The sequence below is a fragment of the Esox lucius genome, chromosome 18, assembly GCF_011004845.1.
Source record: "Esox lucius isolate fEsoLuc1 chromosome 18, fEsoLuc1.pri, whole genome shotgun sequence".
In the NCBI taxonomy this organism is placed as follows: domain Eukaryota; kingdom Metazoa; phylum Chordata; class Actinopteri; order Esociformes; family Esocidae; genus Esox; species Esox lucius.
Genome location: NC_047586.1, coordinates 14,053,589 through 14,068,729, shown reverse-complemented (window position 1 = coordinate 14,068,729; position 15,141 = coordinate 14,053,589). Strand labels below are relative to the sequence as shown.

General features: G+C 43.4%; 2 protein-coding genes across 9 annotated transcripts in view; both read right to left on the bottom strand.

Moving 5' to 3' along the window:
- Positions 1 to 21: 21 nt before the first annotated feature.
- On the bottom strand, positions 22 to 6,846 carry si:ch211-57i17.5 (usherin). Of its 5 annotated transcripts, none has more exons than XM_010882337.5 (8): positions 6,623 to 6,724; positions 5,628 to 5,732; positions 4,091 to 4,387; positions 2,091 to 2,335; positions 1,134 to 1,390; positions 952 to 1,023; positions 654 to 872; positions 22 to 514 (listed from the first exon to the last, which is right to left on the bottom strand). In XM_010882337.5, the coding sequence occupies exons 5-8, from the start codon at positions 1,293 to 1,295 to the stop codon at positions 425 to 427; spliced, it is 543 nt and encodes a 180-aa protein (XP_010880639.1). In that variant the 5' UTR covers positions 1,296 to 1,390; positions 2,091 to 2,335; positions 4,091 to 4,387; positions 5,628 to 5,732; positions 6,623 to 6,724; the 3' UTR covers positions 22 to 424. The 5 variants fall into 5 exon arrangements, with proteins under 5 accessions (XP_010880639.1, XP_010880636.1, XP_010880637.1 ...); XM_010882334.5 differs by lacking the exon at positions 4,091 to 4,387 and adding an exon at positions 1,702 to 1,806; XM_010882335.5 differs by lacking the exons at positions 4,091 to 4,387; positions 6,623 to 6,724 and adding an exon at positions 6,744 to 6,846.
- Positions 6,847 to 7,480: 634 nt separating this feature from the next.
- Positions 7,481 to 15,141, bottom strand: part of LOC105017617 (estrogen-related receptor gamma-like) — a 37,197-nt gene continuing 29,536 nt past the window's right edge. For all 4 annotated transcript variants that reach the window (XM_013138672.3, XM_010882331.3, XM_020056442.3 and 1 more), the window contains 2 exons: positions 9,275 to 9,544; positions 7,481 to 9,110 (listed from right to left, as the gene is read on the bottom strand). In XM_013138672.3, coding sequence (XP_012994126.1) covers positions 8,866 to 9,110; positions 9,275 to 9,544 — 515 coding nt within the window. In that variant the 3' untranslated portion in view covers positions 7,481 to 8,865. The remainder of the gene's footprint in view (positions 9,111 to 9,274; positions 9,545 to 15,141) is intronic.

The window sequence follows — 15,141 nt, the reverse complement described above, 5'->3', positions numbered from 1 at the left end:
ACACATTGTGCATAATCTTAAAATCTGTCTTGCATTTAGTGCAAGTAAAAATACAAGTTTATATAAAATAGAAAACGCTGTACATTAGACCGATGTAGATGAACGCAAACCAAGGAACATTTTCAACATACATGGATGCCTGAACATTTCTACTTAAAACAAGGAAATGTTATTCTCTAAATGAAACCACTCTGCTCCATCAGCTTTCTACCTCCTTAGAAGTATGTTTTTTGTTGACAATCTTCATTTGAGGCATATTTGCCAGGCTTTCTTTTTACTATATAACTCCAGCAATACAGTCTGATGGCTAAGTCTTGATTGGTTTACTCGTCTGACCACCCTCAGTCAGGGTTACCCTCTTTAGTTGACCACTGAGCTCACACAAGCAGAGGCTTGAGTGGGGAAGTTCGAAGGTCGCCGCACGTCACAGGTTAGTGTCGGTAAACATGGTGTGTTCCTTTCGTACCGTGCTGAAGCCTTTGATGGTGTCAACAAACTCCTCGTCGTCCATAAACTGAAATAAATGCAGTGGAGGAAAGGAGGATTTAACAGGCCTGTTTGATAACGCAGATGACTGTACAGGTGATGTGAGACTGGAAGATCTAGAGAACTAATCTGTAGGTCAGTCAGCGATAATGTTTTCGGTATCTCACCATCCCACTGTCGTGGCCTCTAACATGAGACTCCCACACGTCGTCGTCCTCTCTCACCGACTTCCTGTCCATCATCTGGCTCACGCTGCGCCGCAGGGCATTTTGGGAATGGGCAGATCCATGGATAGCGGAGACGTGGAGGCTGGACACGTTAAGGATTCCCGGCTCTCCCTCCAGAGGAGCGTCGGCGCCGGGCCCAAACTTACGGTCCGTGACTCCCTGAGGGCACAGACGGGAGACGTGTTACCCTGGCCCAGCGTGTTCGGGGACATTACTGTAGATGTGCCTGGTCCCCTACCTCCAGGTGCATGGTGAACCCTTTGAGAGTGACGCTGTTGGAGGAGCTTGCCGTGTCAGGCACCGTGTCAAACTGAGAAGGGAGACACATTTGCATCGGAGATACAATTTCGCACAAAGTTGTCCGAGTTAAGTGAATTTGTATGATTTAAATGACTGATTACAGTGAATTGCCCCTCTCACCAGGTAAGGGTCACTGGTCGGGTACACAGCCATCGGGCTCCTCTTCTGCAGGGGGAGGGCCACCAGAGGGGGGCGCTCTCTGGTAAAGGGGGGTCTGTTCAGGGCCTTGTGCAGGATGACCCCCAGGGCAATAGCTAAAAGGACTAGGGCTACCCCAGTCATCAACACGACGAACCACAACTCCCTATAGAAGAGAGACCCGTCCCCCTCGCCACCCTCCGCCCGCTCCCCGGCTGGAGGAGTGGGCTCCAACTGATCTGCATGGGCAGAGGGAGAGGAAAGACAGACGGGGAACAAGTTTACAACAGCCGAGCATGTAGATCTGAGCATAATATCCAACTATGTCTGATTCTTAAGTCCTAATAGATGTCATACTCTGATCTCTATACACCTGGATAAAACCCATCGTCCTTATCTAGCGGATTGTCTGTGTTAATGGTTCCTATCAGTAATGCCTTTGTGTCCTGGGCTTTACGCTGGAGTTCTATGGGGCCAAGTCAACACTTTCTTAGAAAGGTGATCACGCTCAGAGGCAGGAGATAACCAGGTAACTGGAGACGTGGCCTACTTTTCAATCCCACTCTGATGGCACTCCTTAAGCAGCCTGGCCTATCCAACCGTTCACCTCCCACTGACCCACTGAGGTGGTCTTTCTGCGCCGTCTGTTGCTCCCCTGAACCAGAGGTATTTGTGTTACAATCACCGTCTGACATGGCAGGCTGGCAAAACAGGCTCCTGACTTTTTTTTTTTTTTTTTTATGGACCGTGACTAGAGAGGGTTCTTCACTTAGCAAAACACAGCCCGTACAACTCCATTTAACCTGACATGTAAATTAAGACTGCAAAGCAGGAAGAGGGACAAGGAAGTATGGAGTTGACATTTCACTCGGGGAGACCTGTGGTTAAGAGAGGGAAAGAGAATAAAAAGCAGGTTGACTGGCCAGTCCAGAGCCTCACCAGTGCTGGTGTCCGTTGTGTGGTGTGTGGCGGAGGCATGGACCCCCCCCTCTCTGTACAATGCATGTGATCAGGCGGCCACGTACTGACCGACGGTTGGGGACCCCACCTGCTGCCCCATTAATATTATGCCCCGGCAGATGCACGCTCCACAAACACGACGGCGACGGGAGGAAACCTTCGGTCGACGGCTTAGGACGTTCGGTATAAACGGCTGGTCCGCCCTGCTTCTTGCAGGAGGTGTTCTGTGAGGAAGATGGGAGGAAAAGGCAAAAGACGGGACTTCTGAACGCTGTAAAGGTGTCCTCGTCACCCTAGAGATCTCCCATCAACCCCTGCTTTCTCCCGGCAGTGTCATGGCAACAGCCAGGTGTCAGGTATCAGCTTGCATTGGGAGTTACGTTGGCAGCCAGTCAGAGTACCATGCCTCTTACATACATCTAACTACAATGGACCTCGTCCCACCTCACTGGAGTAACAGTTGTAGGACAAAGAGTCTCATTATTATAATTATTATTATTCCAGGTTGGCAGGTGTTGAATTTCAGTATTTGTTTAAGTCACTTTTAAAATGTCTTCCCTGATGTGTGTTGTCTGAGAGAAGGCATAACAACAGTTCCTAGTGAAAAACACATGAATGCCATGGTGCTTTTACTGAACCGTTTCTACCACATGGTGGCGCTAAGGCACAACCTAATGGACTTTCACTAAGTTGCCTGATGAGAAAACTCCTTCCCCCAGATCAGGGCTGCTCAATCCTGGTCCTGGAGATCTTGCATCCGGGACGTTCTCTCTCCAACCACAGTTGTGACAAACCTGACTTAGCTTTTCATCCAGCTCATTATTAGAATCAGGTGTGCAAATTTGGGTTTGGAGAGAAAACCTACAGGATAGTAGCTCTCCATGAACAGGATTGAGGAGCAGTGCTCTAGATAAACACCATGCCCCTAGAAGTTAGTTTCAAGAGATTTCCATTAGTATCTTGTTATGTACAGTATTTTTGTGATGCATTAAAAATAACGTTTGAGTCATCAGGCTCATCAGCTATGTGCTCAGAGTCTGTTTGATAGGTTTCATTATAAACTGTCTGGTTCAAGCCCTGAATGCACATTGGCTGTAAAATACCATGGGTATGAGAAAACATTTGTTTACTTACATTAGTTACCGGTTAATAAAAGCAATAAGACGATTGGGGTTTGTGTTATATGGCGATGAACGGCCCTTAGCTGTGGCATATTGGCTATACTCCACACCAACCACCTTGTACATTAATGCTTAATTATATTTTATCTTGTGTCAACATCAGATTGTTACCGTGGTTACTCTATAGATAATCAGACTGAAAATTCATATTTGAATGTACTTGACTGGTTATCCGTCCTGTTTGTCCCTTGACAGATAGGAAATGGATATTATTATTAAAAGTCCACAGCAAATAGTAGTAACCCAACTTTTCCAATTAATTCTACATGCAGAGAAGCCTAATAAATTCACAATTAATGCTAAAGTAATTGGGGAGACTGGATCCCCTATTACGATCAGGTTGGAACCATACCTTTCTACAATAGTGGTTATATGCTGAAAAAGAATTCCCTTGAGTATCAGAATTGCAACAGTTCTCGCTCTGGGAGAAAAGGTAGAGTAAAAAAATCTTAGCCAACCATTTACATCCACCCCTGATATGGCAGTCATTTTAAAATATGTTTCTTGGAAGATTCTAATATCAGAGGACAGACTTCAAATGGACGAGGAGTCTTAATTGGCTGGTTCAAATCCTTTGTGTTCCAAGATGTAAATGTTAGTCACTCCCTCCTTTCATCTGTAGTTGTTAGGGAGTCTTTCATAGCATGTTTCCAATATAAATGCTTGGTTACCGAAAGATAGAGTACTGGGAAGTAAATGTAAAAAAAAACATCAAGTGGAGATAAAAAATAAAAAAAGTGAGTATATTTGAACCAATAAGGCTGGAGGGAGGGGGATAAGCCCTGCATGTTTACAGACCTGTGTGTTTCTTCAATGGCTCCAACTCCTTTATGGAAGAGATCTTCTGTGGATCTGGCTTTTTCCAATCCAATGTGAAATGTCCAAAGCTGACCACAATTGGAACTGACTCTGCTCTTCCTGGTGTTGAGCTGTCAGGACCTTCTCAGCATTGCACTGGTTTCTGTCATGTTCCTCTTTGGTTCCTGTCATGTTCCTCTTTGGTTCGACCTTAAACAAGTATGTATTTTACAGCTGCCATGACTCTGTTAAGGCCTTCCTGCATCTTGTTGGTCTTTCACTGAAATGCATCTTGGGCTGTGAATCCAAAAAGGGAAGCAACAAAAGCTGTAGCATTTAAACTGTTTAGTGTACTATGAGTTTTGATTTAGCTTCTGTAAGCTATATAGCCCAGTAGCTGGATCTGGAACTGAAATAGCATGCCCCCACTAGAGTGTAGTGGGGGGCATCTTGGTAAGGGTTGTGTGGATGTTTTGAAGGCCATGTTTGTTTTGATACTCTGAGCTTGCTCTCGCATGGATTTCACCTCCACTACCGCTTTGACCCAATATGTTGGTTGTGTAACATTGGTGACAATGTAAGATTGCTCCATGCACTAAATATTTCTTCACTAGGAGGAAGTGAAATATTTCTTGGTAGTTATACCACAGGTGTTGCATCTGGGTCAATGTAAACAGTGCATTCTCCTGGGAACAGCCCTATTCTTGTAAAAACATCAGCAAAGTCCCACATGGCATTCTTTGTCTGCTGGTGTGGTCACTGGTACCTCCGCTTCATGTGTCCAAACATGCTTTCTGACCTAGCACTCGAAGGTTCTTGAGTGTCAGCAATGTCAAATGTTGTGTCACTGTCCTATTTGCAGGTCGGTCCGCATGTTCTTTGCCGTAGCTTGAACTCAGTTGTCAAGCTGTGAAGGAATAACATTTTCTTGTGCACCAGTATACAGGCACAAAATCAGTTCTACGCCTTGTCAATGTCAGTAAAGGCCTGCTCTGTCTCTGATACCTGACACTTCTGTAACTGAATCAATAAAAAGATCCTCAGCATGTGTCTGAGTGACTCCATTTTCCACGGTCTACATTCCATTAAAGAGATTAGTATTTGTTCCAAACCAACTTTTACAGCAGAAAAATGTTGGCTGGGAATTTGTACATTGATGCCCACAAGTGTCAGCGGTCATTTGAAGGTAAGCATGTCCTATCATGTTTCAATATAGGTGATACCAAACAGTACTGTGAATGCAAAGAGGATTCAGTAAAATGTGCAGAGCTCATTCCTGACTCAAATACAAGGGCACTGTGGATAACAAGCAAACGTTCTTCAGCTTTTTGTTTCACCCCAGAAACCTTATGTAGGATTCTTTATGAGCTTCACAACTCATCACGTTTGTGACCTTGTTGGAACTCATCTGCGTGGATTGCCAGAGATAAAATACATAATTTGTGGTGTACTAATAGTCTAAAAGTTATGAAGCATGTACAGTGCTTGAGATGGGAAAGAGCAAAACTCCCAATAATACCCTAATTAGCATTCATACCTCATTGGGATGATTCAGGACAATGTTATTTTGCAAGTGATCTCATTGCAGAGTGGCAGAATCTACCATTTAAATCTTCTCCAGGCACCATCCATCACTGGGTGTCTGAAAGAAAAAGGCAGACACTAACTCACTTAGAGAGAGTGACATGTAGGGATGTCACTCATTCGCTAACTCACTTAGGGAAGGTGACGTATTTGAACCTCCCTTGCCTTTACTAAATTAGAGGCTGCCGATGTGGCAAATTATGTGTTGGCTGTCTGGCTCCCATGTTTTCCGATATCAGCTCGAATGACTGGCAAATGAACTGATGGGTGCTTTTTGTGGAGATGTTAGCTATATTTGGTTTATTCATCCATCCATCTCGAGTATGCTCTGTGCAATTACTCTCAACGCTGACATTCGCGACACTGCCCTTCCTCTATTCCCTCTCACCTATTGAAAGTAGGTTTTATTTTTTTAATAAGATAGTACTCGAAATAGACACTGCGATGACAACTGTCCGTTGTATGAATCGTAGATTTAATGAGTGTTCACTGCATTTGTAATAACCGTAATGATATTATTACAGCCATAGCTAATGTTCCCGAATAGAGTCTGCGCACAATCATAGACACAATCATTGAGCGTGTAATGCAACAGAAAGGTTCTTTTCAAATCAGCTGTAGTTTGAAAGTGAAAACATACACCGGTTAATCACGATTGTAATTGCCCAATTACTTTTTGTAATGAACATCTACAATCATCGAGTGTAGATTTAATTTAGTAAATTGTATTAAGGCATACCGACTGTGATTTCATTTGGAATATAAATTAAGTTATTAGATGAAATTTCGTGTCTGTTTTAAAATACAGGTGTATAGGGGGAAAAAGTAGTGTTTAAAAATCTAATATATATGGCCTTTTAAACCCATGGCTTGGTGTGACAAACTCCACATTCCGTAAAAGTCAAACCATAAAAAAAAAAGGAATTGCAACGCGTTTTGTGTACTCACGGTTTCTTGATTGTAGGTTGAGTTCATTGTAAATGTTCCAGCGGACTGCTTTAAATATATTTAAGCTGTCAAAAAGTGTTTCTCTGGAGCGTATTCAAACCAGCTCCTATACAGTACACACCTGTGCAATCAATGCGGGCCTTTCACCAAGACTGAACTGGGTCCTGTTCCAGGTAGACACGGGTAACGAGCAGGGGCAGTCGTAATTGTTTACATACCATGGTTATTGCTCACAATGCCGTTCATTCAATCTCTTCATTTGGGACCGAATCTATTCTAAATTAGGTTTATATTTCTAGAATAATTTCCTAAATTCTGTCATTTCTTTCCTGGTACAATATTATACACCGTCTGTGATTCATTGTGATGCAAAGGCAATCATCTCGCGGGTCTCCTTTTGTCTCCCCTGTCCAATACACCCTCACACAAATCAGATCCTAAATCTGGCTTTTAATCATCTACACTCTGAAAACGCAGCCACATTAAGAATGTGGACAAGATCAGGACCAAGAAAGCATGTTAGAACAAGGTGTAGATGAGGCTATAGACAATGATTCAATGTGACAGAAGTCAGTTGCTTGACACAAATCACTACTATGGTAGCATGTAGGTATCCATCATTTAGACTAACATCCAACAGAGGGCTTTATCTCTCCCTGTGCCACCTCTCATGTTCGCCTCACTGATCGTCACTTGATTCAATTCTAGCCCTCTTCATTCCTTCGCTGTATCTCTTATCTTCCCTCCTTTCATTTCCCCCGTCTTCATCAGGGATGATGTCCCCTTTCCCCTCACTACAGTGTGAATGGGACGTATGACTCCGTCGTGAAACTGGACCAGGTAGAAAATTTAAGACACTTTAAACTGGAAGCATCTTTATTGCCCTAGAATCCTCCTGAGAACGGTAATAGTGTACATCTCATCTGAACTGGTTACATATCTGTGGGACTTTATTCAGAATGCATACATTTACACTCCCTCCACACAGTATTGCTGGATCACACCTCATGATATACTTTGTCACAAAAATATACAGATTGTTCCAATACAGTGCACAGAGAGCAAATAAAGGACTTCTGAGATAATTGCATGAAAGTTGTCAGCAATGTACAGTAAGTTCAATGCTTTATTTCCACATTCCTAGTTAAGTTTTCCCTTCATTTTAACATTTATGATTTTCAGACATTTCTACTTTCTGAGACAGAAACACACAGACATTTTAAATACCACCACCAGATTTTATAATAGGATTGAAAAGCAGTGCTTTGCACAATTTATAATCTACAACTCAGTGCAGTTTTCCCCAAAGTCTTCCCGTACTGTACATGAAGTTATTATTTTACCCAGATGCTATAGTGTAGTACAGGTATCAGTACAATGAGTGACCTAATGAAGCAAGTACAAAATGGTTTATTTACTCGTTAAAACAAAAATTACTTAAAAATCTTTAGAAAACAGTCTATATTTGATCCTTTATTATTCTCTGTAATGCCACACTGGTAAATAAAAAACAAAATAACAAAACAATCAAGCCAACAATAAATAAATATTGTTCTTATCAATTTCTCCCCAAACCTTCATAATCCGCTAGTTAAATTTACTTCATGTATTTCCCTGAAAACATTTAAATGAAACCAAGCTCACTAACTCCTGCTAGGTTAGGGCCTTTACTGGGCACTGTGCAGTTTTGCGACCGTTTGCTGCATACTTTGACTGCGCATGTCCCACCATTCAAGGTCGACGCAGTCCACATTTCTTTTTAAGTATAAAAAAGAAAAGTTATTAAAGCACTACAATGCAAGATGAACAGGCTTAGAGCTGGTTTCACACACAATCATCCTAGAGGATCTTCAAGTTTTAGGTGTCTTCATTCTGCTAGCACTGTTTAAGTGTATATCAATGACTGCAATCCAAATCCCTCAGGCAGTTACTCCTGTCACTAATGTGATGTCAGTCCTTTCTTGTCTCTCCTCCTCTTCCTTCCTATCCTCCTGAGTTATTAATAGTAAGCAGGGCTGTGATCGTCACGTCAAACTCACAGCCGCCCCAGAATGACATACAGAAGGACAACAATTACTTAATAGAAGAGCTACTGGAACTTAGCGGTAGAGTCGTCTTGGCTCGGTTCAGGTCCAAGAACTGTTCATTCTGTTCTTTCCGGTGTCACTTCCTGCATTAATCCTGACCTTGATGACATCACTACCCGATCCTTCCTCTACACGATCCCAGTCCCACGAGGCCGGTCAGGCCCTGGCCTCCAACAGTTCCAGGAACAGTTTATGCATGGGCACACGGCCGTCCTGCTTGATGCTGCAGAAGTGCTGCACGGCCCTGGCGGCCGTCTGCCGGAGGAGGGGCAGGGTCATGATGAGCTTGCCCGTCCGCCGGGGGTCCTCCGCGTGCTGGGCACTTTCGTAGTCCTGCAGGGCCCCGTGGAGCACGTCCTGGAGCCTCTGGACTGCCTCCACGTCCTCTATCTGCATTGAGTCTTTAGGGAGAGGGGGGAGACAAATGGAATGGGAGCAACATGGATGGGACAGAGGTACAGAGAAGAGAGATGTTGGCACATGTGCAGAGACTGAATGCAAGCAAAGCTGAACGGTCACTGAAAACACATAGTGGAACCTTAACTGCCATTGTGAGGCTCCATACCTGAGTTTGCCAGCGCAATGGCTTTAAGGACAACGAACTCCTCCTTTTCCATCCTCATGGCTTTGTATTTCTTCACCAGCTGCATAATGGCATTGTTCAGGTCCAGAACACCTGCCAGTTTGGATTGCTCCTCATCCATGACATAGTCCTCAGCATAAACCAGCCTGTCCTCTAACGCCAGCGAGCGAAAGACAACGCGTAGGATCAGAATCTCCATCCATCCGCTTTGCAGTAAACTCATCTGGTCTGCCAGTGAAAGTGAGGGGAAACCTGTAGGTAGAGGAACGCAGGAGAAAGGACAGATGTTAGAGCTAGCTGGGTGTTATTAGGCATATAGAAAGAATGGACAATTGTGGAGCCTACATTAAGACTCGGTTTTTAGAGAAAACGTTTAACACAGGAATGCTCTGAACCTGGTTATTCACTAAGCGGTCTTTGCTATAGTCACAGAAATCCGATCACATCGTTGTATGTAGGCACCCCAGATTTGACTTATAGCATAGTTTCACATTACCTTAAGTCAAAAGGCACAGCTTCATTTAATGCGTTCCCGAAAACCAAAATACACGACGGTTTCAAAAACGCTGGCACCCTCAAAATGCTGGACCCTTTGGAGATACGAGACGCCGGTCAACCAATGACTCATTGGAAGAAGAGTCAGTTGGGATATCAGGAAATGGGTAAGGAGCCGTTTGTAAGTGAAAAGCCCATAGATTTTGTATCTATTAAAGGCTCCCTCTTTGACAGACAGACACAGCCCTCTGTGAGCATGATTAGATCCACACACTTTGTAGTCTGCTCACACCCACGCGGGCATAATTAAAAAAACAGATCTTTCCTTTTACAGAATGAGAAGCGGTGAGGAGGGGACGTTGTTTTCCTGGAGACACCATCAGCGATTCTTATAAGGTTAAAGGCACTTTTACAACAGCCACAAGGACGCCTGTGGCTCCTCCTCCTCCGTTATCTCTCTCCGATTGATTGGATCGCCGTCTGTGGACTCTTTCATTTGTCGATAGGGATCAGCATTCCGGTATGGAACGATCGATCAGTAGACGAGTGGGAGGAACATTGTCTGGGTCTGTGTGGATGCTGTTGTCTTTGAGGACTCTGCGCACAGGGGGACACACAAACGTGATCCGAGATGTCCTCCGTTCCCGCAGAGACGAGACACACTTCTACACCACAGTGGTTTTATTATATGAACGGGACTCAATGCCAGATTTGTGAGGGAGATGCATCTTTCGATAGAGAAAACGGGTGACATTTGCGATCGTCCCGTCACCATACGAGGGAATATGGGGACACTCTGTTCCCTCGTAAGGTGACGTGATACTCCCTGCCTCTACTGAGGTCAACAGACAATGTTTCGCGACATTCACAGAGGGTGCCATATTAGTTACGCTTTCCAGGTCAGCGGTCTGGCCAAAACACTGTGGGCGCATGTGTTTCGCCTAACGACGCGGTGAGAGTTTCTCATTACTAGTATAAATCAAAAATCTAAATTTACATATTATGTTAAAGCTATCTAAATTATACTGTGTTCACGATAATTCATATAGCCTGAACAGGCTAAGCCAGCAGAGATAAAAAGGTCAGAGCCTGTCTAGACTACATCAATTGACACAATTTCATCTGGCAACAGATCTTGTTCATCTGAATAAAACTATTGTAGTGTTAAAACAACATTACTTCAAGAAATGCAGCTATTCCGCGGGATGTCATTCTGAAAGCTCTATTGAGGATGTGGGAGTGCTTGGGACAGTGATATGTTAACAGGCTTCAGTTTGAGAGGATTATCTGGGCTTGAAGGTTTCAGCTGAGCCCCCCCCCCCCCCCCAAACACACAGGGACGACTGGGATAAAGTGTGCCGTGTTTTACATTTAACATCACCACATCTAGGGAAATGCTGTACGTATTTGTTATGACACTTTTCCACAGTCGATGGCACAGTGACCCAGTACACAAAACCAGGACGACCATTTAACCCAACCCATAAGCAGTATTCACATGCTGTCACACAAATCTGTTTCACTCCTTTCACTCCTATGCATTTTGCAATTTGCATGATATTATAGACTGTAAATTATTTCTAGAGATATTGATAAAGTGCAGAGAAAATGAACAAACATCAAAAATATTTTAGTAATCCATTCTCCTAAAACACATTTGAGCTTGCCTGTGGTCCTTTTCATTCATGCCAACATCTTGATTGCTTGTTGACTAATTATACTACAAAACTGTTTGTTGAGGGTGTTAGTTTTGATCATGTGCGTATGTTTCCTACATGACACCGTATTGACAACTGCGCTTTATAAAGACAGTTGTGTGGGTTTCAGGTTTCAAGTTCAAGTTTGGGGTAAATGGTCTTTCTTCTGGAATTCAGCAAAATGCTTTTGTTTATAATGTTCATTTAATCAATTTTAGTGTGTTAGCAAATGTGAAAAATTAATAAATGCAATTTTCTGTCCTGCAAACAAATCATACATACAACAAAATGTGTCGTCTTCCAAGGGATTTCTGATGTGGTCATTGAGCAGAAAGGTGTGGCCTCGCAGTCAAGATTTTAGCATCATGAAACCTAACTTTGACAAAATCATTTATTTGAACCAATGTGTTTCATTCCTTTACAGACCTCATCAAATTTAAACCTCTTCCAAAATACTTGGTCACATCTTATGTATGATTTCCTTAAAACCAGGGGTGTCTCAACTTACTATTTGGCTCAACCTACCCCACTCTCCCTAACTTCACAGCCAACTTCCAGCAGCCAATAAAAAGGCCCAGCGTGCGGTGCAGAGGGTCTTAAGCCCGCTCATCTTCTTCCAGCCTAGCCCTCAGACAAAATCAACATCAGTCTCCATGACAGGACCAGACAGCGGAGAGAGCAGAGGGGGGCAGGCTGCCGAATGGCCCAGCCGAACTCACCTCCCCCTGGGCAGTAGCGGAGACAGCCTGGGCCCCTCTGCGAGGACACTGGTTCCGCGGGCCACGGGCCGTAGCCTGCCAGTCACACAGAGCTGATGTGACAACACCATTACGGTGCTACCAGGGGTCTAGAGCTGAGGCTACGTCCTCTCTCGCCGTCTCTGTCCCTGGTCATTTCACCATGATTTCCGCGATCTTTCGTCTCTCACAACATCTCACTGACTCTTGGTCCAATCTCTCATGCATTCCTCTCTCATTCCCTAACGCCTTCCCACTCTCTCATTCTCGGTTTCTGTCATCGCCTCAGGTGGGTCTCTGGTGCCTCACCCAGACAGACAAATGCTCCACTGGCAAAGGGCTACAAATACACACCCCCATCTGACTGACTGTGTTTGACTCTCCCTCTGACAGTAAACACTGGTGACAAGCAGAGAGGAGAGTTCTGAGGGAGCCAGGAGGAGAACGCTTTGTTGCTCTTCCTCCTTTATTTGAGAACAATGAAAAGCGCTGAACACGAAAGTCTCAGACACACACACAAACACGTTTTCCTAACCTCATGTAAATCCATATTTCTGAAACATTAACCTAACCTCAACCTCAATAATCTAACCTTTAAGTCTGAGTGTAACCTAGACCTAGCTCTAATCCGAAACCTAGGCTCAATTGCACATTTTCCCCTAAACCTAAACCCTAAGCCGGAAATCACCTCTTCCTTAGTGGGGACCTGTCAAAAAAAACACTGCGATTTTTCAGGTTTTACCATCTTTGAGGGGACTTCAGGTCCCCACACGTCCCCACATCACACACACACACCTGCTTATGCAGCTTGTTGTGTAAGCATTACTGTACAAGCGTCAACATAAACACAGGTGTTTCCCTAGAGATGTTTTGGGTGCGAACAAGACATTAACTGCTGATGGAGCCAAGAAACGGTAATCTCAGTGAGAGAAAAGAAAAAGCTTGCGCTGAAAAAAAAACCAAGTTGATTCAAACAGCTGCATTCGGGTTTTGAGCTCAAAAACAGAATATTACCATATTTCCGGGTGGAAATGTTATTTAACAACCTTAGTACAGCTGTTTGCCATACAGTTGCGCTACAGTGTTTTTAGTTCACAAAAAAGAAAGAGGTGGAAATAGACGGTATATATGGTAATCCTGGAATTTGGGGATATGGTGATTTGATTTCTGAAAGATTTGGCATGCCCCAACTAATGATATAACTTTTGATGGAAGGCAATTCAAGAGGAAATACAAATATAACATCCAATTAAAAGGGATCTGCTGTTAACAGAGGCAGGAAAGCATCCAGTTAGATACCAGAGCCTGTCGGTAATCGAGGGTAGAATCGTGAGAGGGGCCTGTTTGCCCGGGCTAACACAGATGGCTCACCCCGACGGCCTCTCCAAAGCCGAGACAGAGAGTGCGCAAGACGATACAGTGTTGATACTTTTCTTGGCATGAGTTAACTGTATTGACATACGTTACCACTTCACTCGGATCAGTTGTATCCATGACATGGTTTTGTCTGCTCATGTGCACATACGGAGAACAATGGGATTGTTTGAAACTACAGGTGAATCCACAAGATGACATGATAAGTGTTCCAGAAACAAATTCTTATTTGAATTAACGTGAAATACTGTGTTTTTCGTGTGAGGAGATGTCACAAGGTCAAGCATAATATCCACAGAGTAGTATGCCATCTGAATGCATGGGGAGAGATGGCCTCTTCCTGTGATTCCTACACTAACTAAACCATGGCTTGATCTTGATAGGTGTTACAATCTCTAATACAAAAAAAGAGAAATGCTTGGTCAACCCAACCTTAACCTTCTTTAAAGTCACATACCGGAATGTTGTCAAACAACAGGAAAGGTTGGTTCTAGAATACACCCATCATGAGAGGCACCCAGAAATGGTGAACTGAAAATAAATACCAAAGCTGATTTAGGATAGGGAGTGAAATTGTGGCAAAATCAAACCAGGCAGAACAAACATTTTAGGCTTGTAATTGTCTCAATAATAGGTAGAAACAACAACTGAAGGTGTTGCTATTTTATCTCCTCTCATTCCACTGAAGCACTTAAACTCTCATTGCACACAGCTCTTAAACATCAGATGTTCCCAGCAGATTTGACAGACATAATGACTACTGATGTGAACAGCAAGGTATACATTCAGTACAACACTATGACCTAAACCAGTGTATCCAATCTGCTGTGCTAACATGCAAACGTTTCTCCTAGCTCCAATGCTTCCATCAAGAAGAACACTACTCTAAACACTACATTCATCTGCCCTAAAGTTGAAAATCTATTTGATTGGTTAACTAGGAGGCAAACCAAACCTCAACCCTTTCCTAACCTTAAACTCAACCCTTAGCCTAACTGTTTTAAATGTTTTCAACTGAGTGAGAGTTGGAATATAAACTCTCTCCATTGTGTCAACCGATAACATTTATTTCCGCAGATCTGCATGTTGAGTAAGTAAAACTCCCAAATCCGACACACACATACGCACGCACACACACACACACACACAAGTAAACTGTTTTTGCTGTCTGGACCTGAGACTTAATCCAACACAGGGGTCAACAGTTTTACTCTGAGCTGATAAGAGTCTTATTGACGTATGTGTGATCATACCCCTGTCAGTGTCGCTGTGTGTTTATGATCCGGGTCTAGAAGTTCTCACAAAGATAATCAAACCTGACAAATCAGTCTCCACAAGTGTTTTTTCATCCAGTCCCCGGTAGGAAAAAATGCATTCTTAACTTAAACATACAATTAGGATTAGAATGCAGGTTACATTAATGGTTTAGGCATTACGGCTTCTGATTAATGGTAGGGCTAGGTTAGGTTTAGGCATTATGGGTTATGATTAATGGTAGGGCTAGGTTAGGTTTAGGCATTATGGGTTATTATTAATGGTAGGGCTA

Coding starts and splice junctions, on each gene's coding strand:
- si:ch211-57i17.5 (XM_010882335.5), bottom strand. CDS start 1,295: ATGACTGGGGTAGCCCTAGTCCTTTTAGCTATTGCCCTGGGGGTCATC. Junction 1,024..1,133: donor CGACCAGTGACCCTTACCTG/GTGAGAGGGGCA, acceptor CTCCCTTCTCAG/TTTGACACGGTGCCTGACAC. Junction 515..653: donor GAGGCCACGACAGTGGGATG/GTGAGATACCGA, acceptor CATTTATTTCAG/TTTATGGACGACGAGGAGTT.